The sequence below is a fragment of the Poromitra crassiceps genome (genome assembly GCF_964638095.1).
Source record: "Poromitra crassiceps genome assembly, chromosome: 15".
Classification (NCBI taxonomy): domain Eukaryota; kingdom Metazoa; phylum Chordata; class Actinopteri; order Beryciformes; family Melamphaidae; genus Poromitra; species Poromitra crassiceps.
Window position 1 is genome coordinate 3,727,620 of NC_139634.1, and position 25,574 is coordinate 3,753,193.

General features: G+C 39.3%; 2 protein-coding genes across 4 annotated transcripts; both read left to right on the forward strand.

Annotated features, from left to right (window-relative positions):
- The first annotated feature begins 256 nt into the window (after positions 1–256).
- LOC310790602 (uncharacterized protein) lies at positions 257–5,025 on the forward strand. Of its 2 annotated transcripts, none has more exons than XM_083652313.1 (7): positions 257–519; positions 899–1,056; positions 2,225–2,542; positions 3,456–3,716; positions 3,802–4,044; positions 4,162–4,275; positions 4,483–5,025. In XM_083652313.1, exons 2-7 carry the CDS (start codon positions 1,005–1,007, stop codon positions 4,782–4,784), a joined length of 1,290 nt encoding a protein of 429 aa, XP_083508439.1. In that variant the 5' UTR covers positions 257–519; positions 899–1,004; the 3' UTR covers positions 4,785–5,025. The 2 variants fall into 2 exon arrangements, with proteins under 2 accessions (XP_083508439.1, XP_083508440.1); XM_083652314.1 differs by having other exon boundaries at positions 3,802–3,942.
- A 2,336-nt stretch (positions 5,026–7,361) lies between these two features.
- Positions 7,362–15,032, forward strand: LOC310790603 (uncharacterized protein). Of its 2 annotated transcripts, none has more exons than XM_083652315.1 (6): positions 7,362–7,448; positions 8,692–9,015; positions 10,013–10,291; positions 10,377–10,625; positions 10,747–10,845; positions 14,014–15,032. In XM_083652315.1, exons 1-6 carry the CDS (start codon positions 7,397–7,399, stop codon positions 14,217–14,219), a joined length of 1,209 nt encoding a protein of 402 aa, XP_083508441.1. In that variant the 5' UTR covers positions 7,362–7,396; the 3' UTR covers positions 14,220–15,032. The 2 variants fall into 2 exon arrangements, with proteins under 2 accessions (XP_083508441.1, XP_083508442.1); XM_083652316.1 differs by having other exon boundaries at positions 10,377–10,517.
- Positions 15,033–25,574: the final 10,542 nt, after the last annotated feature.

Genomic DNA, 25,574 nt, shown 5'->3' on the forward strand with positions numbered 1-25,574 from the left:
GAAGGTGAAGATGGTTCCCATTCAATAGCTGCTTCGAGTGAATGCAAAGCAGAAGTGTTTGTTTTGTTGTTCTATGTAGCAAGAACTGCAGGAAACAGATCAGTTTGGTCAAGCTTAATCTGAAGAAATCCCACGTTGGTTAATCTCTCAAAGTTGAAAAGATAAATGTGGTGTTTTGGTTCTTATGTGTTCATGGGCAGGAGGTACGTCTACTTCAGAAGCCAAGGAGCAGGCAACAGGTGCCAGGTTGGTGCGTGCTTGCGTGCGTGTGTGTGTGTGTGTGTGTGTGTGTGTGTGTGTGTGTGTGTGTGTGTGTGTGTGTGTGCACGTGCATGCGTGCCTGCGCACGCATGTGTGTGTGTGAAGGTGTGTGTTTGTGTTCATGCCAATGGCTAAAAGGGGGTGGCCCCCACATTTGGAAATACAGGGTGGCAGAGTATATAGGGTGGGCTGCCTCTACCATCCTGCACTTTGGAAATTCACATAATTCAAGATTCAAGATCCACTTTAATAGCCACAGTAAGTAATCAGATTACAAATGAGGAATTTGACATTGTATGCACAAACGTGTTGTTAACTGTGCCTACAGTATGAGAATAAATGCTTTGGCTGACTGACAAATTAAGATTGATTGGTTGAAATGGAAAAGGTCCTAATTATAGTCCCATAGAAGTTTTTCTTTTTTTGCTTGCTCACTGCCATATACACCTTAGAAATCTCAGCTGTCCAGCTAAAATCCTATTTCGCTATTTTATTGTGTATTCTTTCTATGAAGAAAGAATACACCCCTTTTCCTCCATTCAGTCAGTTGGTCATATTGAATGCTGAAGTGAGACTGATAAACACTTCCTTTTTCTTCTCTCCACCTATAAATATACTGCATCATTTTCGTGGTTAGACGTTTCACAACTTCTGCTCGGCAGCAGAGGTGACCAAATAACAGTGTAACACATCAGGCTTGTCAGGGTCTGCATGTTGGCTCAGCTGAGGGACAGAGAAGAGACATGGAGGCTGTGATCGGAATGTTGATGATGGTGCTACTGGGAGTCTCTCATGGTGAGGAGCTCTTTCACTATTTAACACATTAATATTCATGATTTATATTGTGTTGAACCAGTGATCATAGAGTGAATACAAATAAGATAATTATTGATGATCAAGTATAGTCATGAGTAGACCTACAGTATAATCGTGATCTTCAGTACTGAAGCTGAATGAGCTTCTCTGTCTTGAGAGGAGCTGTCTGCCCTGGAAACTCCCCACTCTTGCCGATAAATTAATTAATTTTACTTAAATTTTTAATTAATACATTTTTAGTAGCCTATATAGGACTTCAGGAATTAATTTCACAGAAGTATGCACTGAGATATCCTGTAGGCTATACAACCCATTACACATTAATGATACTTTCAGGACTGCAGAAACTTGACATTTGACAGCAGGTCAACAATACTATTAAGTCAATCACAAAATGTACTACAATAAAAATAGCATTGAATAATAAAATAGCATTGAGCAATGCACATACACGGTATAGTAATAGAGAATCACAGTTTTGAGAACATAATAACATATTAGTATGGCCATGAGTACAAATCTAGCACAGGAACTACCAGAGCCAGACAGCGGTCTAGCATGATATGGTTTTGTCTGGACCTGTTCTTCTCTTCCTTCCTCCTCTGCACGTTAGAGCTGGTTTACATTCAAACCACAACTTTATTCCTCTATATGGACACATGGAATGAATACTTGATTCTGGCTCACAGTATTCTCACTGTAAAACATGAAAGAATGTCACTTCATTAAACTGTCAAAAATGCAATAAGTAGTAGTAGTAGTAGTAGTAGTAATAATAAAAATTAATAATATGTATTCCTCTTCCACCAAGTGATATAGTTTTTGAACAGTAACATAACAACTGATAGCGTATAACAGCATGAGTGGTGATTTACAGTTATTGAATTATGTAAAGGAACTGTCACAGTCATAGATGTATTGTTGGTTGTTTGCTGTTTGTGTTGTCTGTGCATCGTACAAGAATAATCTTCTGTCTGCATACTGTGTTCTCAAAGAGTCAGTTACACCTATTATTCACAAATATATCTCTATACCTTCATATTCAATACATTAATATGGCACATCTGGCACAGCGGTCATTAATGTTGCTGCTGGCATTGTAAGAAAGGGATCCAGATTGTGATATTTCCCTTTTTTTTATTTCCAGGTGTGGAAACCTACTGTGATGGCAGACAGAATGGGTCATGTTACGGTGCTCTGGGAGGAACTGTGGTTATCCGGCTGGTCAATGAGACCAAACTAGACTTCAGCTATAGATTTAAGAAAGATGGAACAGTCACAGTTCTCATAGTGAAACAAAATAATAGCATTGTGACTAATAATGAGAGATCCTCTTTTACTCGGAGTAATGGAACATTTAGGATAAGTAACCTCAGCTACACTGACAGTGCTGAATATTCCCTTACAATCTCCAATAAAGACGGAAAACCAATAGAAACACGAAAACTAAACATGTCCATACAAGGTAAATAAATACTTTATTAAATTGTTGGAGAAATTAGTCATGATGATAGAGCACATGTTCTAGTATCTCATAGCTATTTCCAGCAGAAAGTAGAAGGCATGCAGTGTCAGTTTGGGTTTATGGGAACAAACAATACTGTCTGTTAGTAAGATAACTGTCAATAATGTGTGATTACAACTAGAAATAATACAGTCAGTAATCTGATTTTAATTACAGATAAATTACTAAAAACAAATGATACATTATGAAACTAGTTGAGTGAGCTATATATTTTACCATTTGCAAACAAATGCACAGCAGACAATAGCCTGCCTTACAAAGAGAAGACTTCATGACAACAATACAGTTGTAACTCACTGTTGTTTGAAAACCTTGTTAATCTAATGTTGGTGATTTCCATGTTTTCACTTTAATCAAAGGATTATGAGAGTATAGTTGGGGAAATTGTGGAGGAGTTGGACGCGCTTTCCCAGAAGGAAACTCTTACTGTGGTGCTATTCCTCCCAAAAAATATATACTACAAAAAACAACATGAAAGGATGTATGGATAGCACTCGCCAAGTTGAAGAAAGACAGGGACAGACAGACAGTGCCTCAATTTAACCAATTTATTTTGACCATCAAAAATCAAATGTTTGATGGTCAAAATAAATTGGTGAAATTGAGGCACTGTGCCTGTCTTGTTGGTGAGGGCTACACACCTACATCTTGGATGTTGTTTTTTGTAGGTTGGGAAAATTATCATACCTCTTTGTGTTTTATGAAACATTCAACTTAAAAATACACAGTGGTCAAGCTCGAACAATGTTTTTATGAGTTCCTGAAAAGTTGATTATTTTGACACTAGTGGTTTTCACACAACAGTGACGAGATTCTGCCAATATCCAAACTCATCTGAGTCTATTTCCCTCAGCGCCTGTGTCTGCTGCCCAGCTGACTGATGAGTGTCTGTCCCAGGGAGAGGTGAATGTGTCCTGCTCCTCTGAGACGGGGGACAGTCGTCAGTACAGCTGGACTCTGGACGGGCGCACACTGATGGACACAGAGCTCGTCTCTGGTCATAACACAACAAACATCATCACTCTGAACCCAGGCGTGACGGGACGACTTGTCTGCTTGGTCAAGAATAACGTCAGTAATGACACTGCAAGCAAGATTATATCAATCTGTGAAGGTGAGGCAGAACATATGAAAAAGTGTGATGTTGATGAAAGTGACACCGATGATTATGATGACATGGCTATCGTATTTGCCCACAGGCTTCGTGTGGGATATCTGCATCTTAAATGGGACACAGGTAGAGCAGGTGGTGCGTAAAGACAAGGTCCAGTGTCCTAAGTCAACAACAGCTGCAACCACGACCAGAGAAACTTCAACTGAGACCACCAGCACCACCACGGGTAAGAAGACTGGCACGACAGAGTCCGTTAGACCCTCCACTCACATCATATCCTCCAATCAAACCGTGACTCTCAAACCCACAGGCCCATCATGGTACATTAGTAAGTGATGATTCATTCGCACAGTGTCATTTTCTTTTCGTACTTGTCTTTGTCCTGGCGAGCACATTTAGAGATCAGCAGGCTAACTCAGTATGTGATCTCTTGTCATTTGAACAGGAAACATTGTTGTGGCTATCGCTGCATCTCTGTCAGCACTGATCGTTCTCTTGGCGGTTGTGGTGGGAGTCAGCTGTGTTCTGACTAAAAAGAAGAAGGAGGAAGTAACCACAAGTAAGGAACAAGGTCCACAAAACACTTCCCCCCCATCATGGCTGCATTCAGAGCGCCTTGAGAATTTAGGCAGGCAGTTTATCTCCAGATGTGCTGAGTGTGAGACAGCATGGTTTGACACTGAACACATTCAGTACCTTTGCTTGCTGTCACTGGGCCTTTGTGACGTGTTTTAGCCTGACTGACCTTCGTTCCTCCTCTCCACAGAGAGTGAAGACGTGACCTACGCTGACATCCAGATCAAGCAGCGCCAGGGGAGGTCACGGAAGGAAAAGGCCCACATGGAGGTGGAGTACGGCCAGGTGAAGGTGTCAGGGGGTCCCAGGCAGCCTGCAGAGGCCCAGGCGGAGGTGGAGTACGGGGAGGTGAAGGTGTTGGAGGGGCGCAGGAAGCCAGCCAAGGCCCAGGCAGAGGTGGAGTACGGGGAGGTCAAGGTGTCGGGGGGGCGCAGGCAGCCTGCCCAACCGACTGAGGATGACTGTGTGTACGCCAAGGTGGTGAAGAGATAAACTCCTCAGTATTTACTGTGTAGGCAGAACTGCTGAGGTTGACATTCTCACTCCCAACCCGTCAAATACTGATGTTTTGTCGGGACCCCCTTCCGTCACTTTATAACATGTGGCGTACCCCTTTCTTGTAATTTCTCACCAATATGGATTACGTTCCAGACGGGCGTGACCACCGAGTCGTCCTTGTAATGTTTTATAAAATATTTGTTTAACTCTCTATTCTTATTTTGTACAGAGTGCCTCCTTGTTTAATTTATTCATGAGTACTTTGTAAGCATTTTGTACAAATAAAGTATTATCTTTTTTTATTGTTATTAACATTATTACAATTTCTATTACTATTTCTATTTCTATTATTATTTTGTAGTATTACTCTACAGTGAGGGACGTACTGAACAGCAGGCCTTTTACAGAACTAAAAAAAAAGAGTCATCAGCATATTTGGTATCAGGATTATCTGATGAATGTTTTAACACCCAAATGTCAATATATTTTCACTTGCAATAGAAGAGTGCAGGCATGTATTTGAAATGTTCTGGATGTTTTCACTCTATTCTCTCCCATTGGCTAATACACAGTGGTGTAGTCCATGTGATAGGCAGGTATAGCAGTATACCCACTAGGAAAGCTCCAGGATTTGAGTATACCCACTTACAATTGGGCAAAGATATGTAACAGTATAGTTTTGTGACAGTTTTAGGCCTTTAGGCCAGTGGTTCTCAAATGGGGGTCAGTGTAATGGAAAAATGACTAAAATGCCCTCACAGGGTCGGCAAAATCTTAAGGAAATCAAAAATAAAAACCTTTTTTTGTTGCAAAGCTTCATAGTTCAACGAAAATATTGTATGCTTTAAATCTAAAATTGCATTACATTCTAATCTAAAACACCTATTAATTTAAGAGTCAAGCATGTTACTGTCGAAACAATTAAGCTTCGCCCAAAATCACAAAGTAGAATGAGGCGGTCCCCGGGATATTTTCTATCTTGTAAGGGGTCCTTAGAGGATTAGAGAGGTGTGGCAGGAGGAACTTGATGTTGATTTGTCTGAAATTATATGGGACAGGAGTCTGTCTGTGGTCCAACTCTGCTCAATTAACAGCAGACACCTGCTGATCCAATTTAAAGTCACTCGCCGTCTTCATTATTCCAAGCATAGGTTGCACAAGATCTACCCTTCTGTCTCACCATTATGTGATAGGTGCAAAGTGTTAGAGAGTACATTGTCCCATGCTTTTTGGTTTTGCCCTTCGCTATCCAAATTTTGGGTGAAAATATTTTATTGGTACTCTAAGGCCTATAAAATAACCCTTCAGCCGGAGGCAGAACTCACCATCTTCAGCTGTCATAAGATGAATTTGCTCTTATGACATCATTGATGACATCATCAGTCTTATGATCACTGATGCAAAATGCCTCCTATGACATCATCAGTGGGACAAAAATTGAAACAAACAAACAGAGATTGCCCCAAGCCCCTTTTATATACTACTAACTCGTAGACATCAGACATCACTGATGACATCATGCCTGGTGTCATCATCACACAATGATGTGATGACATCACGTCATTAGGTCACTGATGATGACATCATCACTGATTACATCATCACTGGCATAGCTGTGGAAGGCACAAAAATTGAAACAGATAACAGACAGACAGAGAAGAATAGTCCAATTGGGCTAAAAGAGATCCAAATAAACAAACAAAAAAACAAACACTGGCAAATTTATAGTATAATTAAATTATATAAGATAGATAGATTCTCTTTTATCTCTACCTTTTATATCTTCTGTTTCTTGATAGTGGAAGACAAAGGAAGAATTTCATTGCAGGGGGAAACTTTTTTAAACTGTGCATAGGAGATAAATGCCTTGATGAATGACAAAATATAGGCCTAAGATTGATCGGTTTGTTATGGAAAAGGTCCTAGCTATATATTAGTCCCATCCAGAAATATGTGTTGTTGTTTTTGTTTTGTTTTTGCTTGCTGTCATATTATACAGGCACTCAGCTGTCCAGCTCAAATCCTCTTTTGCTCTGAAGGAAGAATACACGCCTCTCTTCCATTCAGTCTATTATACACACCAGGGTGGGAATTACATGGAGGACATGGCCGCCATTGCCCCTCCCTCTGGCCGTGATGCCCTGAGATCCCTAAGGCCACCTTGGCAGTGCCCTGCTACCAGCCTGCTACTGTCAGCTGCTTTAAAAGCATCAGTGATCTCAGTTTAATGTAGCTGCTCTATATGCAAAGGACGATGTGTCATTGGCTCATTTCATTTCAGAGAAATCACTCTTCACGATGTCAATAGAGCAATGGCCTTTGTGCCCTGGCATGTGGCCTTGTGCCCTACATTTGTTTTGCAGATGGCCTTGCCCCTCAAATGACGAACTTCTCACCCTGATACAGACTCAAAGCCAATTGGTCATAATTGCCTGTGAATGCTGAAGTGAGACTTCCTTTTTCTTCTCTCCACCTATAAATAGGCCTGCTGCATCATTTTCCTTGCTTACACATTTAATAATTTCTGCTCAGCAGCAGAGACCAAATAACAGTGTAACACATCAGGCTTGTCAGGGTCTGCATGTTGGCTCAGACAGAGAAGAGACATGGAGGCTGTGATTGGACTGTTGATGATGGTGCTACTGGGAGTCTCTCATGGTGAGAAGCTCTTTCACTATTCAACACATTCATATTTATGATTTATATTGTGTGAATAAACTGTGTTCTGTTGAATCAGTAATCCATAGTCTTGTGTGAATACAAATACAAGATAATTATTGATCAAGTATAGTTATGAGTACAGTAGACCTACAGGATAGTCTTGATCTCATCTTCAGTACTGAAGCTGAATGAGCTTCTCTGGCTTGAAATTAGCTGTCTGTCCTGGAAACTCCCCCGCTCTTGTTGATAAATTAATTCACAATCTTCACTTATTCTGTTTTTTCGTTTGTTTGTTTTTAAGTAGAAACTTGTGTAGTAGTCTATAGGACTTCAGGAATTAATTTATGCACTGAGATATCATGTATACAACCCATTACACATTAATGATACTTTCAGGACTGCAGAAACTTGACATTTGACAGCAGGTCAACAATACTATTAAGTCAATCACAACATGTACTACAATAAAAATAGTATTGAATAATAAAATAGCATTGAGCAATGCACAGACATGGTATAGCATACACGGAATCAATTTCCGAATCAATTTCGAGAACATAATAACATATTAGTATGGCCATGAGTACAAATCTAGCATATGAACTACCAAAGCCAGACAGTGGTCTAGCATTAGTTTGTCTGGACATGTCTTCTCTTCCTTCCTCCTCTGCATGTTAGAGCTGCTTACATTCAAACCAGAACTTTATTCCCTCTAGAGTCTATATGGACACATGGAATGAAGACTTGATTCCGGCTCACAGTATTCTCACTGTAAAACATGAAAGAATGTCACTTCATTAAACTGTCAAAAATGCAATAAGTAGTAGTAGTAGTAGTAGCAATAATAATAATAATAACAATAACAATAATAATAATAATAATAATAATAATGGTAATAATAATAATAATAATAATAATAATAATAATAATAATAATAATAATATAACATATTTACAGTTAGTGATTTTTTTACAGTTAGTGAATTATGTAAAGGAACTGTCAGTCATAGATGTGTTGTTGTTTGTTTGCTGTTTGTGTTGTCTGTGCATTGTACAAGAATAATCTTCTGTCTGCATACTGTGTTCTCAAAGAGTCAGTTACACCTATTATTCACAAATATAATATCTCTATACCTTCATATTCAATACATTAATATGGCACATATGGCACAGCGGTCATTAATGTTGCTGCTGGCATTGTAAGACAGGGATCCAGATTGTGATATTTACTTTTTTTCCAGGTGTGGAAACCTACTGTGATGGCAGACAGAATGGGTCGTGTTACGGTGCTGTCGGAGGAACTGTGGTTGTCCGGCTGGTCAATGAGACCAAACTAGACTTCAGCTATACATTTAAAAAAGATGGAACACTCACAGTTCTCAGAGTGAAACAAAATAACATTGCGATTAATGACGAGTTAAAAAACAGATCCTCCTTTACTCAGAGTAATGGAACATTTAGGATAAGTAACCTCATCTACACTGACAGAGCTGAATATTCCTTTGTAATCATGAATTCAGGCGGAGTACAAATAGAAACACGGAAACTAAACATGACCATACAAGGTAAATAAATACTTTATTAAATTGTTGGAGAAATTAGTAATAATGATATAGCACATACTGTATTCCACTATCTCATGGCAATTTCTAGCAGAAAATAGAAGGCATGCAGTGTCAGTTTGGGCTTATGGGAACAAACAATACTGTCTGTTAGTAATATAACTGTCAATAATGTGTGATTACAACTAGAAATAATACAGTGTCAGTAATGGGATTTTAATTACATATAAATTACTCAAAACAAATTCTACAATATTAAAGTAGGTGAGTGAGCTATATATTTTACCATTTGCAAACAAACGAACACCAGACAATAGAAACACTGTAGCCTGCAGTATATGGAATGCTACAAAGAGAAGTATGTCATGACAAAAATACAGTTGTACCTCACTGTTGTTTGAAAATCTTGTTAATCTAATTGTTGGTGATTTTCATGTTTTCACTTTAATCAGAGGATTATGAGAGTATAGTTGGGAAAATTGTGGAGGAGTTGGACGCGCTTTCCCAGAAAGAAACTCTTACTGTGATGCTATTCCCTACAAAAAACATATACTACAAAAAACATCCAAGGATGTATGGATAGCGCCAAGTTGAAGAAAGACAGGGACAGACAGACAGTGACTCAATTTCACCAATTTATTTTGACCATCAAAAATCAAATGTTTGATGGTCAAAATAAATTAGTGAAATTGAGGCACTGTCCCTGTCTTGTTGGTGAGCGCTACACACCTACATCTTGGATGTTGGTTTTTGTAGGTTGGGAAAATTCTCATACCTCTTTAAGTTTTATGAAACATTGGATAAACTCAAAAATATACAGTTGTCAAGCTCAAACCATGCTGTTTTTATGAGTTCCTGAAAAGTTGATTATTTTGGAGACAAAGGTTTTCACACAACAGTGACGACGTCGACATACTGACTTACAACATACGACTCAAAGAAATTGCATTGACAAAAGATTCTGCCAATATCCAAACTCATCTGAGTCCATTTCCCTCAGCACCTGTGTCTGCTGCCCAGCTGACTGATGAGTGTCTGTCCCAGGGAGAGGTGAATGTGTCCTGCTCCTCTGAGACGGGGGACAGTCGTCAGTACAGCTGGACTCTGGACGGACGCACACTGAACAACACAGAGCTCAACTCTGGTCATAACACAACAAACAACATCATCACTCACAACATCATCACTCTGAACCCAGGCGTGACGGGCCGACTTGTCTGCTTGGTCAAGAATAACGTCAGTGAAGCCAATGCAAACAAGACCATATCACTCTGTGAAGGTGAGGCAGAAGACATGAAAAAGTGTGATGTTGATGAATGTGACACCGATGATTATGATGACATGCCTATCGTATTTGCCCACAGGCTTCGTGTGGGATATCTGCACCTTAAATGGGACACAGGTAAAGCAGGTGGTGCGTAAAGACAAGGTCCAGTGTCCTAAGTCAACAACAGCTGCAACCACGCCCAAAGAAACTTCAACTGAGACCACCAGCACCACCACGGGTAAGAAGACTGGCACGACAGAGTCCGTTAAACCCTCCACTCACATCATATCCTCCAATCAAACAACCGAGGCTCTCAAACCCACAGGCCCATCATGGTACATTATTAGTAAGTGATGATTCATTCACCATGATGTCATTTCCTTTTCCTATTTCTCTTTGCATCTCCTGGCAGCACATTTAGTGATCAGCAGGATAACACCGTATGTGATCTCTTGTCATTTGAACAGGACTTATTGGGCCCATCGCTGGTGCTCTGATCATTCTCTTAGCGGTTGTGGTGGGAGTCTGCTGTGTTCTGACTAAAAAGAAGAAGAAAGTCATCACAAGTAAGGAACTTGAGAATTTGCTCTTTGTATTCACAGTATGGTGTGTACATGTGTCTTTGTATTCACAGTATGGTGTGTACGTGTCTCTTTGTATTCACAGTATGGTGTGTACGTGTCTCTTTGTATTCACAGTATGGTGTGTACGTGTCTCTTTGTATTCACAGTATGGTGTGTACGTGTCTCTTTGTATTCACAGTATGGTGTGTACGTGTCTCTTTGTATTCACAGTATGGTGTGTACGTGTCTCTTTGTATTCACAGTATGGTGTGTACGTGTCTCTTTGTATTCACAGTATGGTGTGTACGTGTATCTTTGTATTCACAGTATGGTGTGTACGTGTCTCTTTGTATTCACAGTATGGTGTGTACATGTCTCTTTGTATTCACAGTATGGTGTGTATGTGTATCTTTGTATTCACAGTATGGTGTGTATGTGTCTCTTTGTATTCACAGTATGGTGTGTATGTGTCTCTTTGTATTCACAGTATGGTGTGTATGTGTATCTTTGTATTCACAGTATGGTGTGTACGTGTATCTTTGTATTCACAGTATGGTGTGTACATGTCTCTTTGTATTCACAGTATGGTGTGTACATGTCTCTTTGTATTCACAGTATGGTGTGTACATGTCTCTTGTATTCACAGTATGGTGTGTACATGTCTCTTTGTATTCACAGTATGGTGTGTACATGTCTCTTTGTATTCACAGTATGGTGTGTACATGTCTCTTTGTATTCACAGTATGGTGTGTACATGTCTCTTTGTATTCACAGTATGGTGTGTACATGTCTCTTGTATTCACAGTATGGTGTGTATGTGTCTCTTTGTATTCACAGTATGGTGTGTATGTGTCTCTTGTATTCACAGTATGGTGTGTATGTGTATCTTTGTATTCACAGTATGGTGTGTACATGTCTCTTGTATTCACAGTATGGTGTGTACGTGTCTCTTTGTATTCACAGTATGGTGTGTACATGTCTCTTGTATTCACAGTATGGTGTGTACGTGTATCTTTGTATTCACAGTATGGTGTGTACATGTCTCTTGTATTCACAGTATGGTGTGTACGTGTCTCTTTGTATTCACAGTATGGTGTGTATGTGTCTCTTTGTATTCACAGTATGGTGTGTACATGTCTCTTTGTATTCACAGTATGGTGTGTACATGTCTCTTTGTATTCACAGTATGGTGTGTACGTGTCTCTTTGTATTCACAGTATGGTGTGTACATGTCTCTTTGTATTCACAGTATGGTGTGTACGTGTCTCTTTGTATTCACAGTATGGTGTGTACGTGTCTCTTTGTATTCACAGTATGGTGTGTACGTGTCTCTTTGTATTCACAGTATGGTGTGTACGTGTCTCTTTGTATTCACAGTATGGTGTGTACATGTCTCTTTGTATTCACAGTATGGTGTGTACGTGTCTCTTTGTATTCACAGTATGGTGTGTACATGTCTCTTTGTATTCACAGTATGGTGTGTACGTGTCTCTTTGTATTCACAGTATGGTGTGTACATGTCTCTTGTATTCACAGTATGGTGTGTACGTGTCTCTTTGTATTCACAGTATGGTGTGTATGTGTCTCTTTGTATTCACAGTATGGTGTGTATGTGTCTCTTTGTATTCACAGTATGGTGTGTACATGTCTCTTTGTATTCACAGTATGGTGTGTACATGTCTCTTTGTATTCACAGTATGGTGTGTACATGTCTCTTGTATTCACAGTATGGTGTGTACATGTCTCTTTGTATTCACAGTATGGTGTGTATGTGTATCTTTGTATTCACAGTATGGTGTGTATGTGTCTCTTTGTATTCACAGTATGGTGTGTATGTGTCTCTTTGTATTCACAGTATGGTGTGTATGTGTATCTTTGTATTCACAGTATGGTGTGTACGTGTATCTTTGTATTCACAGTATGGTGTGTACATGTCTCTTTGTATTCACAGTATGGTGTGTACATGTCTCTTTGTATTCACAGTATGGTGTGTACATGTCTCTTGTATTCACAGTATGGTGTGTACATGTCTCTTTGTATTCACAGTATGGTGTGTACATGTCTCTTTGTATTCACAGTATGGTGTGTACGTGTCTCTTTGTATTCACAGTATGGTGTGTACGTGTCTCTTTGTATTCACAGTATGGTGTGTACGTGTCTCTTTGTATTCACAGTATGGTGTGTACATGTATCTTTGTATTCACAGTATGGTGTGTACATGTCTCTTTGTATTCACAGTATGGTGTGTACATGTATCTTTGTATTCACAGTATGGTGTGTACATGTATCTTTGTATTCACAGTATGGTGTGTATGTGTCTCTTTGTATTCACAGTATGGTGTGTACATGTCTCTTTGTATTCACAGTATGGTGTGTATGTGTCTCTTTGTATTCACAGTATGGTGTGTATGTGTCTCTTTGTATTCACAGTATGGTGTGTACATGTCTCTTTGTATTCACAGTATGGTGTGTACATGTCTCTTTGTATTCACAGTATGGTGTGTACATGTCTCTTTGTATTCACAGTATGGTGTGTACATGTCTCTTTGTATTCACAGTATGGTGTGTATGTGTCTCTTTGTATTCACAGTATGGTGTGTACGTGTCTCTTTGTATTCACAGTATGGTGTGTACATGTCTCTTTGTATTCACAGTATGGTGTGTACATGTCTCTTTGTATTCACAGTATGGTGTGTACATGTCTCTTTGTATTCACAGTATGGTGTGTACATGTCTCTTTGTATTCACAGTATGGTGTGTACGTGTATCTTTGTATTCACAGTATGGTGTGTACGTGTCTCTTTGTATTCACAGTATGGTGTGTACGTGTCTCTTTGTATTCACAGTAGGGTGTGTACGTGTATCTTTGTACTCACATGGTGTGTACGTGTATGTCTGTCATTGCTAATGATATAAGGCAGACAGTTTATCTGCAGATGTGCTGAGTGTCTGAACACATTTTCCTGCTGTCGCTATATGTTTCATGTGACATTTTCTTATTTTAATTGTAAGAAAAGGGGGGGCTTTACACAAGCGTTTGCTTCTGCCCCCAACCTTTGGTTATGACCTAAGTGTATGCTTGGTGGTGGTGGTGACCAATAAATTCTTTTCATTCATTCATTCATTCATACATGTTTTAGCCTGACTGACCTCCGTTCCTCCTCTCCACAGAGAGTGAAGACGTGATCTATGGTGACATCCAGATCGTGCAGCGCCAGGGGAGGTCACGGAAGGAAAAGGCCCACATGGAGGTGGAGTCCGGCCAGGTGAAGGTGTCAGGGGGTCCCAGGCAGCCTGCAGAGGCCCAGGCGGAGGTGGAGTACGGGGAGGTCAAGGTGTCGGGGGGGCGCAGGCAGCCTGCCTGCCCAACCGACTGAGGACGACTGTGTGTACGCCAAGGTGGTGAAGAGATAAACTCCTCAGTATTTACTGTGTAGGCACAACTGCTGAGGTTGACATTCTGACTCCCAACCCGTCAAATACTGACGTTTGGTCAGGACTCCTTTCCGTCACTTTATAACGTACTCCTTTCTTGTCATTTTGACACCAACATGGATTATGTTCCAGACCGGCTTGACCACCCAGTTGGCCCGGTAGTGAGGGAGCCTATTCAGACATTCATTCTGATTTATTTTGTCAACTTTCAAACTATGTTGCAAATTTTAACGAGTATGATTATTTAAATTGTGTATAGTTTTAGCTGGTAAATATGTTATTAACAAATGTGGGAAAGCCTTTCCACCTCATCAATAGAAGACGTTCATTCATGAGTGTGAAATAGGCTATGTACTTATGTGTGTATTTGTATATACCGTAGGTTTATTTAGATATATATTCTATACATTTTTTATGACACACTCTTGTGTCTCATAGTAGTTCTCAACCTTTGTTTTTATTGGGGGCATTGTGTTTGTCTGAGGGTGAGCCTGGGTGACACAATAATAAAATTATCTATCTATCAATGTGTTATGTATTGATCGAGCGATCGATCAATCTTTTGTGCGTGTTTCACTTTGGGCTTTAGGGTCAGCAGCCTGCCTGATTCTATCACAAACACTCCTATCTTTTAAATCACCTCTTAAAACCTATTGTAGCCTACTATAGGCTATAGACTTTTTGTGTGATTTTTTCTTATACTGTAATATTTTATAAAATATTCCATTCCTATAACTCTCTATTCTTATTTTGTACCTAGTGCCTCCTTGTTTAATTTATTCATGAGTACTTTGTAAGCATTTTGTAAGCTGTTCTGCTGTACAAATAAAGTATTATTATCATAATTTTGTTATTATTGTTATTACCATTATTACGATTTCTATTACTATTTCTATTTCTATTTCTATTATTATTTAGTAGTACATTACAGTGAGGAACATACTGAACAGTAGGCCTTTTTCAGAGGTAAAATAAATAAAGAGTGTCATCAGCATATTTGCTATCAGGATTATCTGATGAATGTTTTAACACTCAAATGTTAATATATTTTCACTTCTGCTTTTTTTTAACCATACATCTCACTACTATAAGGCAAGGATCCTACATGCCAGTTGAGCAGCGCAGATGCGTCTGCGAGCCCACGAAGCGGGCGTGACCTTGAGGGCAAACCAGGGTGTGGTGCACATTTTCTTGAGCATTTTTGAACACATTTGACACATTTGAGTGTGCAGTCCAGTCCAGTCCAGTCAATAATGATGTGGAGCAGTAAGGTTCAGGCTTCATTCAAGAAGAAGAGCACAACAGCCATCTGTGTCCTGTGAAGAGCTCTGACTCTACCTGCTGATGGTCGTATGCATGGAGCTAAAGATGAAAATATTACATCTTGGAATACTTTTATAGAAGTTATGCATGGGGGGCATAAAAATTAATCCATCTGGTGCACTTTGAGAGCAAAATGAAGAAGCTAGGTCTCTGAAGAACTACACACATCACATTAATATCCTCTTTACTGTTCTGTGGCTTTACAATGATGAAAAATAATAGTCTTGCTATATATATATTCTGCATACAGGTAGAATGGTAGGTACTGTAGAATGCTTGCTTAAATACAATGGTGGCCCATCTATACCAAAATCACTTCCAGTGAACTAAAGTACAAAGTAACATTTGCTTTGTAGGCATAAACAAAAGTATAAAATAATAAAATAACAGAAAGGGAATTTCCTAACTTTGATTGGAATGATGTTCAGGCAAGACAATACTTATATAACCCCTAAAGGAGGAGTTTCCATTCAACTAGTTGACTGTGGCAGTCAAAATCTATCTGTGGTAGTAGTAGTGTAGGGTTAGCACCCCTTGGAAAACAAACTAATATTATTTTTTTAGAACTTCCTCAATAGGGCACTTCCGCTTTTTTGAAAAGGGGAAGTGATTTCTTTTGGGTAAAAATCAATTTCTCAGTACTTCCGCAAAGGGCACTTCTCCATTTTTTAGGGTTAGGGTTAAAAAACACTTTTCTTGTGGAAAGTGGTTATTTCAATAGTTCTGCAAAGTGTACTTCTCCATTTTTTAGGGTTAGGGTTAAAAAACACTTTTCTTGTGGAAAGTGGTTATTTCAATAGTTCTGCAAAGTGTACTTCTCCATTTTTTAGGGTTAGGGTTAAAAAACACTTTTCTTGTGGAAAGTGGTTATTTCAATAGTTCTGCAAAGTGTACTTCTCCATTTTTTTGTCTTGTGCTTAAAAAACACTTTTCTTGTGGAAAGTGATTATTTCAAAAGGCCTCCAAAGTGTACTTCTCCATTTTACCCCATAGCACAGCTCACGACAAAATAGCAGCGTTTTTTTTTGATCTCGGGGGAAATACATTTGAACAATCATTATGCAAACCCAGCTGGATCATTTTACATAGTGGGCAATATCTCTTTTGCTCGCTGGTGTTTTTTGATCTCGGCCAAATACATTTGGCCCATTTTAGAGCTACTAAACTAGCCTACAGATTCTTCTATCTCAGGCTCCTCACCAAGACAGATTCCACTGCCTGTTGATGTTTTCTCTGACTCAACCGGCCCCCAGGCTTCCCCTTTCCACCCCATCCCCCACGTGACATTGTCTATTACCACGGCCGGTGTTCTGTCGATTTCGCAATCTCACCCCCACCCCCAGGCTTCCCCTGCCACCCCATCCCACCCCATCCCCCACGTTTTTTATCACTTCCGTTTTTAAATAAACTTGTTTGTTTTTGACTGTCAGGTGGGGGGCGTTCCCTGCAACACGTAACACCCCTTGAAAGCTACGAATAGCTGCGAGATCAGGTGGGCGTTCCCTGCAACACGTAACACCCCTTGAAAGCTACGAATAGCGGAGAGATCAGGTGGGCGTTCCCGGCAACACGTAACGCCCCTTTGAAAGCTATGAATAGCTGCTTGCTCACGTATTTCTCTGACTCACCCATAGAGGCCCCACAGTTTTTTCCTCCCATGCCCCGCTTATATGTATGTACAATACAATGTACAATGTATCCACCATTCAAATATTCCATAATTGCATATTGTGCATGCAAATATTCCATAATTGCATGTTGAGCAGGCTATCTTAGCTAGTATAGCCTACTAATGTATAGCAAAGCATTCTGGGTATTCCCAAGGCTATTCTGTAGATTCCATCCGGGCAACACACACACACACACACACACACACACACACACACACACACACACACACACACACACACACACACACACACACACACCACCCACCCACCCACCCACTCACACACACACACAGACAGACATATTCACAGCCAGCCCCCAAACACAGCCACAAACATAGCGCGCGTTAGATTGTGGGCAGTTTTTCTCATTGAAACATTCCAGATCACATCCCAGGTCACAGATTTTTCCCACTCCGGATCCAATTGTGACATCACCATGATGATTTTGATAGGCTATAAGCCTATTAAGCTTTGAATATGATCAATACAGATTGAGGTTTCAATTTCAGGTTTGAATTGAAAACGATTGAATACAGACTATGGTGTATGACTATGCCGTTTGCCCTGTCTCCCTTATCGTCGTAATGCATTATGGGTAGTCAGATACTACCGGTACTTTGGCTAATGTAGCGGCTAACGCTACTTACTTTGCATTACAGTAAAACGCCACTGAATGACCAAATTGATGCATTGATAAAAGTTAGTTTGTTGTTTATGCGTATGCAATAACGGATGCGTTATTATATTTACTGGAATACATACACACGCCAGCCTATGTGTCCTATCAGAGTTCGTTACGTTATTATACAGCATTTGGTTCAAACACAGCTGCATCACTATACGTGTGAGCGTAAGTATTAATGGTTTACAACTTGTTTGTGTTGTACAGCATTTGGTTCAAACATATGGCGACATTGAATCAGTGTTAGCTTAGCGCTAGCTAGCTAGCATACACTACGATCTGTAGAATTGGCCTGGTCTTGGTCGATATGACCAAAAATTGATATAACGTTACAGTAGCATGGACCCCTCTCGTTTTTTATTACAGTTGAAGATTTCACAAATCTCAACCACTCTCAATCTTGGTACAACCCAGACCCCCGGATATCCGTGACCTACGGGTATTATTTCAAAATATAGAATATGGAACGTGAACAAACATCTTAGTTTTATTTTTTCGTATTTTTATATGATTATTTTAATAGTTACTAACTATATTATTATATAACTAACTAGTCCTCCTCACAGAATTGGTTATTTTACTGTGAGACTTTATGTTTTGTAGACAAGCACCAAGTATATATAATAATGGTATATAATAATAATAATCTTTGTAATACAATTGTTATAAAATTAAAACGTATAACACACTTACAATATGTTTGTTGTATGTATTACAACTTAATTCAACTTGGTCTCCCCCCACATCTCCTCTTCTCTCCTCTCCACACCTCACCCCCTCCTATCTCCTCTCCTCTCCTCTCCTCCCCTCTCATCAACTCACCTCTACTCCTCCCCCTCCCCCTCTTCTCCTTTCCTCCCCTCTCCTCTCCTCTCCTCCCCTCTCATCTCCTCCCCTCTTCCCTCTCTTCTCCTCTCCTTACAAGCCTATAGATGAGGGATTTCAGACAATGTGTCCATTGTTACAATATGTTTGTTGTATGTATTACAACTTAATTCAACTTTTCTTACTACACATTCCAAACATTAACACACATCAAACACAACAACTCTTTTCTTACTACACTTTCCAAATGTTAACACACATCAAACACAACCACTCTTTCTTACTACACATTCCAAACATTAACACACATCAAACACAACAACTCTTTTCTTACTACACATTCCAAACATTAACACACATCAAACACAACAACTATTTTCTTACTACACTTTCCAAATGTTAACACACATCAAACACAACCACTCTTTCTTACTACACTTTCCAAACATTAACACACATCAAACACAACCACTCTTTCTTACTACACTTTCCAAACATTAACATACATCAAACACAACCACTCTTTCTTACTACACATTCCAAACATTAACACACATCAAACACAACAACTCTTTTCTTACTACACTTTCCAAATGTTAACACACATCAAACACAACCACTCTTTCTTACTACACTTTCCAAACATTAACACACATCAAACACAACCACTCTTTCTTACTACACTTTCCAAACATTAACATACATCAAACACAACCACTCTTTCTTACTACACTTTCCAAACATTAACACACATCAAACACAACCACTCTTTCTTACTACACTTTCCAAAACATTAGGCGTTTCTAAGATGTGGGGTCAATATCAATCTACAATCTAGATTGATTTGATTCACTAATTTGGCGTTCTCTCATGCAAAATATCCAACATCCAATATCCAGAAGTAGTGATTACTACACAGAAGTAACTTTAGTTCTACCATTTGCTCTTTGCTTCAAACATAATTTGGATCAGTTGTAACTTTGACCATTTCTAACAATTTCTAGACAGTGAATTTACACAAGCACTTGAGTGAAATTCATAGTACCTATAGGGACTGTGATTGAATGAACGCAGATTGTCAGATTTGTTTACCAAACCCTTATCCTGGTGCCTGCAAGGGTCGTCTGTACCACTAATGTCAGCCACTATGTGTTACAATATTGGGCTGGTGTCATAGACCTGGCCCAAAAGTACATACATACATGTTAGTTAGTTAGTTAGTGATAATAGTCAAACATGGTTTTTCATGTTCTGACTTGCTGAAATGTGTGTTGCATATATACATATATGCCTCTACCGTATGGGTTTATCATAATAGTCAAACATGTTTTTTCATGTTCTGACTTGGTGAAATGTGTGTTGCATATATACATGTTAGTTTACACATAATAGCCAAACATGGTTTTTCATGTTCTGATGTGCTGAAATGTTTTACACGTCACGTAAAAACAGTTTTTAAAACAGTTAATTAGCCTACACAATGTGTTATTTCAGGTTATTGTAAGTTATTGCATAGTTGCAATCTTTCATACTTACATACTTACAAGTGGGTTGTTTTTTAATGGCATGTGATTTGCGGTTCTAATTACCCAATGTGTAAGGTGATTGTCAATTGTCAATTGTAAATTGTCAATTGTGTAAGGTGATTGTGATGTCAGGTGATTGTAAGTGTGTCATACCTACAAGCCTTCATATCAGTTGGTTGTGTCAATGATTTTCTGTATCTCTTGATGCGTCAGCATTGTCTTTGTCAGGCTTAGAAGCAATGTCTAAACAGTAAACAGTTTATGACAAGTGGTGGCAGCATGCTATGCTTCTACACAAGACGTGTTATGGTACATAAATAATATGTAGCGTGTAATAATCTGTAGAACTCTGTCAGAGTTCTACTCTGTCATTATTTTTACATTTGACTTTGAGAACTATAATGAACTGTTAGTCTCTGTACTGATGTACAAAAGTAACAAGATTGAGGTTGTGAAATCTTCAACCGGAATAAAAAACTGGATATAATATAACTGAATCAGTTAGGCCAAATTATTATCAGTCAGGTCGGTAATGACCGGGGGAAATTATATGATTATTGTCCATTGTGTGTAGGATACAACTTTGTTTATCATTCTGCCCCTCACACTATACAGTCTGTATTTAACTCAACACACTGTACCTGCCCCTTGACCTCGGAGGGGCTCTTCTGTCAACGGGCCTGAGGCAAGGTGTGGTGATCACAAGCATTGGCATAAATATTGTGACAATGAAATTGGTAAATTGGTTAAGCAAAGCAAGTAATGCTTATGTAATGTAGTTTGTAAGATGTATTTTACAAGATATTTTCTGAGATTTGGTTATATTAACTTATATTTTATATTATTATTATTCTATTATTATTATTCTAATTATTATCTACTATTATTCTAATTATTATATTATTATATTATTATATTATTATTATTATTAGGGGTTATTATGTATATTAACTATACATATTAAAGTATAGATGATTGTTTTGCCCACCTTATTTGGTTGCCTTATCAAAACAAATGTATAGCATGTTAAAGTTTTAAATAAAGTCAAGTCAAGTCAAATCCAACAGGTCTTAATGTCAATTAATTTAGCTTTAACGTGTTTTGTGAAACACACACACACACACACACACCCACACATTGACCCCTCTCATATACGTAACTGCCTATAACTGTACATATATTCCTTTCACACACACTTTTCAAAATAGACACTCTTTCATATTGTGATTCATAGTGATTCTTGTTTGTTTTATGTGATCCCGGTTTTTAAGCAAACCGGATCCAGTTTCCTTGTATGTGTACATTGTACACAGTACACTGTACATTGTACACAGTACAGTGTACAGTACAGTGTACATTGTACATCCTGTACAAGGCACATCCTGTACAAGGTACATACTATATTGGACTCAATGATCCACAGATGTATCAAACAAATGTATGTTTTACTGATACAAATGACCAAATTACCACAAATTCAACATGTAATGCCATTTTCTCAATAATTTTGGTCAAAACATTTGGTGTGACCCAGATCAGTCCTTGTAACGAGGACCTTCACTGGTGTATAGCCAGACTTGGCACATTTGGTGTGACCCAGATCAGACATTGTAATGAGGACCTTGTTATCACTGGTGTATACCCAGACTTGGTACATTGGATGTGGCCCAAGATCAGTCCTTGTAATGACTTGATCAAAAATATTACAGACAATATATATATATATATATATATATATATATATATATATATATATATATATATATATATATATATAGTAAATATAATTGTATAATATATTCAAAGTATTGTTAATTGTTAATTATTATTATTCAAAAACCTGAAAATACTGTAAATACTGTAAATAAACTAAACTAAAACTAAAACTTGGAACTTGTAAATAAACTAAACTAAAACTAAAACTTGGAACTTGTACTGTGTGTTAATTTAATGTGTTTTTGAAACACACAACCACATATAAAATCTCAAGTGAGATTTTGAGAAAGAAAAAAGAGAAAAGAAAAATTCACCCTGTGCGCTCGGTGTTACAAAGTGCGGACTTTTGAACCCTAGCGGTTTCCGTCGAGCCGACTCGAACATGACGAGCGTGACGTAACTGTGACGTTGCTTGCTCCCAACCAAAACAGTTGCTCAGGGGAGGAGATGCCGTATTTGATAGGTACACAATGAAGCGAAAGCAAACGACTCAAACGACACTCATTCAGTGTTTTCGTAGGCCTCCCTCCCCTGCTACTGCAGCTGTAGCTGTAGATGGCAATACAGAAAGGAATCCTGAGGACTGTGATGAGGCAGCTGCTATCGCAACGTTACCTGATGATATCGACATAATTCAAACCATCCCTAGAAGATGTTTGAAGAAGGCAGCCATCCTGGCCACAATAGATCAAATACAACAAACCTACGGCGAGAAATACGCCATGGACATAACCGCACACATTTTACGGAAGATCGGGAGGGGCGATTTAGCCGAACGTTTAACAGGACCCAATTTTTAAAAAGCCACGCCCTCCATCTTACTTTTTCTTCACATTTGTTCGCATTTGTTCTCTAACAAATTCCGGTCAGCGCCATTTTTGATGATCTCCTCCCATATCCCTACGCCACGCCCTCCCCTAGACCTAGCTCCTCCTCCTCATCACAACATAAGGATAAAAGAGACGGGTTCAAAAGAGACTCATACCATTTTACACAATAAAAAAAAAGACAGATATCATCATGGAGACCCCGTCGCCGTCACCATTGTCCTTCATTACAACTCACAGCCACTCTGAATCGGAGGAAGAAGAGTTGAACCGTCTGATGTACGGATGTTCCGCGTCGTCATCACCCTTGTTCTTCATTACCCCACCTACCTCACCTCCTTCCTCACAGGTAGACCTTGAAGAGTTGAACCGTCTGATGTACGGATGTTCCCCGTCGTCGTCACCAATGTTCTTCCCCACCCCACCTAACTCACCGGAAGACCTTCCTTCTCCTCCGAACTCGCCCCTGACTCTGGACCAGCCAGATGGACTGCTCAGTTTTACTTTTCTGAACATTATAAAAGCCTGCACCAGCATGCTACCCCTTCAAGAGTGCAGGATGCTTCGGAAGCTTTTCTGTATGAACTGAGGGAAATATAAATGCAAATTCCTTGTATGTAACTTGTATACTGTGCCAATAAAAAATAAAATTGATTCTCATCATAATCTGGTTTTTCCTTAATAATAATAATATTGTACAAATGTCTGTTGTAATGAAATAATGAATAACATTATTACACAATATAATCCTAATGTTAATTTAAAATTAAATATTCCTCTAAATATCTAAATATTGCTCCTCTAATATATAAGTTGCAGACTCTCATTGTTCACCATTGTACGTACACAGCCTCCATTTACCCATGGGAACTGGTCATGGGTTAGGGTTAGAGTCAGGATCAGGGTCAGGGATTTCCAGAGGTTTGGGGTATCGACGGCAAAACAACGCAGAAAAAGAGTTATTTCTTTTTATTATCTTTATTGTTTATTTGAACAGGGACCGTATACAGTAAAAATATATTGCATATAAAAATATTGCCACCACAGGTGCAAACCTACGTCACCAAATACACCATGGGCATAATCGTACAGTTACGCCGAGCTTCTCCTCCTTGCTCATCGGTCGCTGTCGCCACAGAGCCTGCGTCAGCCTGCGTCAGCTCTTTTCTTTTTTTGCTTTTTTCTCTTTTATTTTTATATTTTCCCCCTCGTAATAGAATTGGTAGTGCCGGTCCTGGGAAAAGTCGACAAAACATCCCAACTCCCAAAGGGATATTGAACAGTCTCCTCGCTCCTCCCTCAGATAACACCCGGTATGGTTCACCTGGTCGGTGAACCGGCCATCCCGATTCAATGCCTCTCGAAGCTTTTCTCCCTTTAGCGCATACACTTGCAGAGTCAGCTTTTCCCGCTGGGACATCTTCCTCAACACCTTGCTGTTTAGCATATGGCGCCCCTTGTCTTTCCACGTTACATTCACAAAGAATGTGACGTAACTATCCAACGGCTCGTCGGGGTACAGCAGCTTGTCAGAATGCTTTGGTATGTCATCGAACTTAATCAGCTTGATGGTGAGCGTTTCGTCAACATTGACTACACCACAAGGAGCATGTGGCGCTAGCATGCTTCCATCCTCTCTGGTAATCAGAGGATACAACCCAGAGGGATTGGCGCCGACTCTCAGCTGCTGTATCGATTTCTCGATGGTACAGGGTTTTCCACACGAATGTCCCCACGTTTTGACGTTATTCTGCTTCCTAACGTAGAAACTATGCATGTGGCGTTTTTCATAGTTACATCCGTGTCCTTCCATGCATGCCATGCTTAGTAACGTGCAGAAATCGTATAGGGGCACGGCTACTTATTCACAGTCAAACTCCTCCCCATCAGCCAACGGGCCTCTTCTGTCAACGGGCCCTCCCCCATTTCGAGTAAAATTGACGACAAACATCGGATAATAAGAACAGTAAGAACAGTAAGAACACCGCAAGGCATCAGGTAGCAAGTAATACTCGAGCAAATTATCATATGTTATCTTATGTTAGTAGACACACGTCACTATATAGATACCATACATCTAACGTCCATAACATGGTGGACCATTTAACGTATTCAGATTTAACTCTGTATTCAGACCATTGGATTCAGCCCCAGAAAACAGAGTACGTTATAGCGTTATAAATATAGCCACGTTATAAACAGCTAACCAGCGCCGGGGTTAAATCAAAAATCGAGATAAATCAATGTAATGCAATGCTGTAATGCAAAGTAAGTAGCGTTAGTCGCTACATTAGGCAAAGTACCGGTAGTATCTGACTACCCATAATGCATTACGGCGATAAGGGAGACAGGGCAAATTCGGAAACTCCCCCAGCACCCGCTGGGGGCCGCATTTCATTCAATTTAATTCATTCAACCCATCAAGCGAAATGAAACAATATCCGGAAGTGAGCTTAATTTTGCTGTGTCAAAGTCAATGATCTCCTTTTGGTCCATTAATATATATGTCAATGGACTCCACCAAGCATGGTTAGGTTTTAGGGTTTAGGGTTTAGGGTTTAGGGTGGGACAGGATTTTTCAGAGGTTTGATTGTGGGACAGTGTGGGTAAATGCAATTACAATTACACAAACTGCTCGAGAAGAGTTGTTTTCCACGCAAAGTGTACTTTTAAAGTTAAAGTTTGATAGAGACCAGCACAAAATAGCTTGTTTATAATAATAAACTTT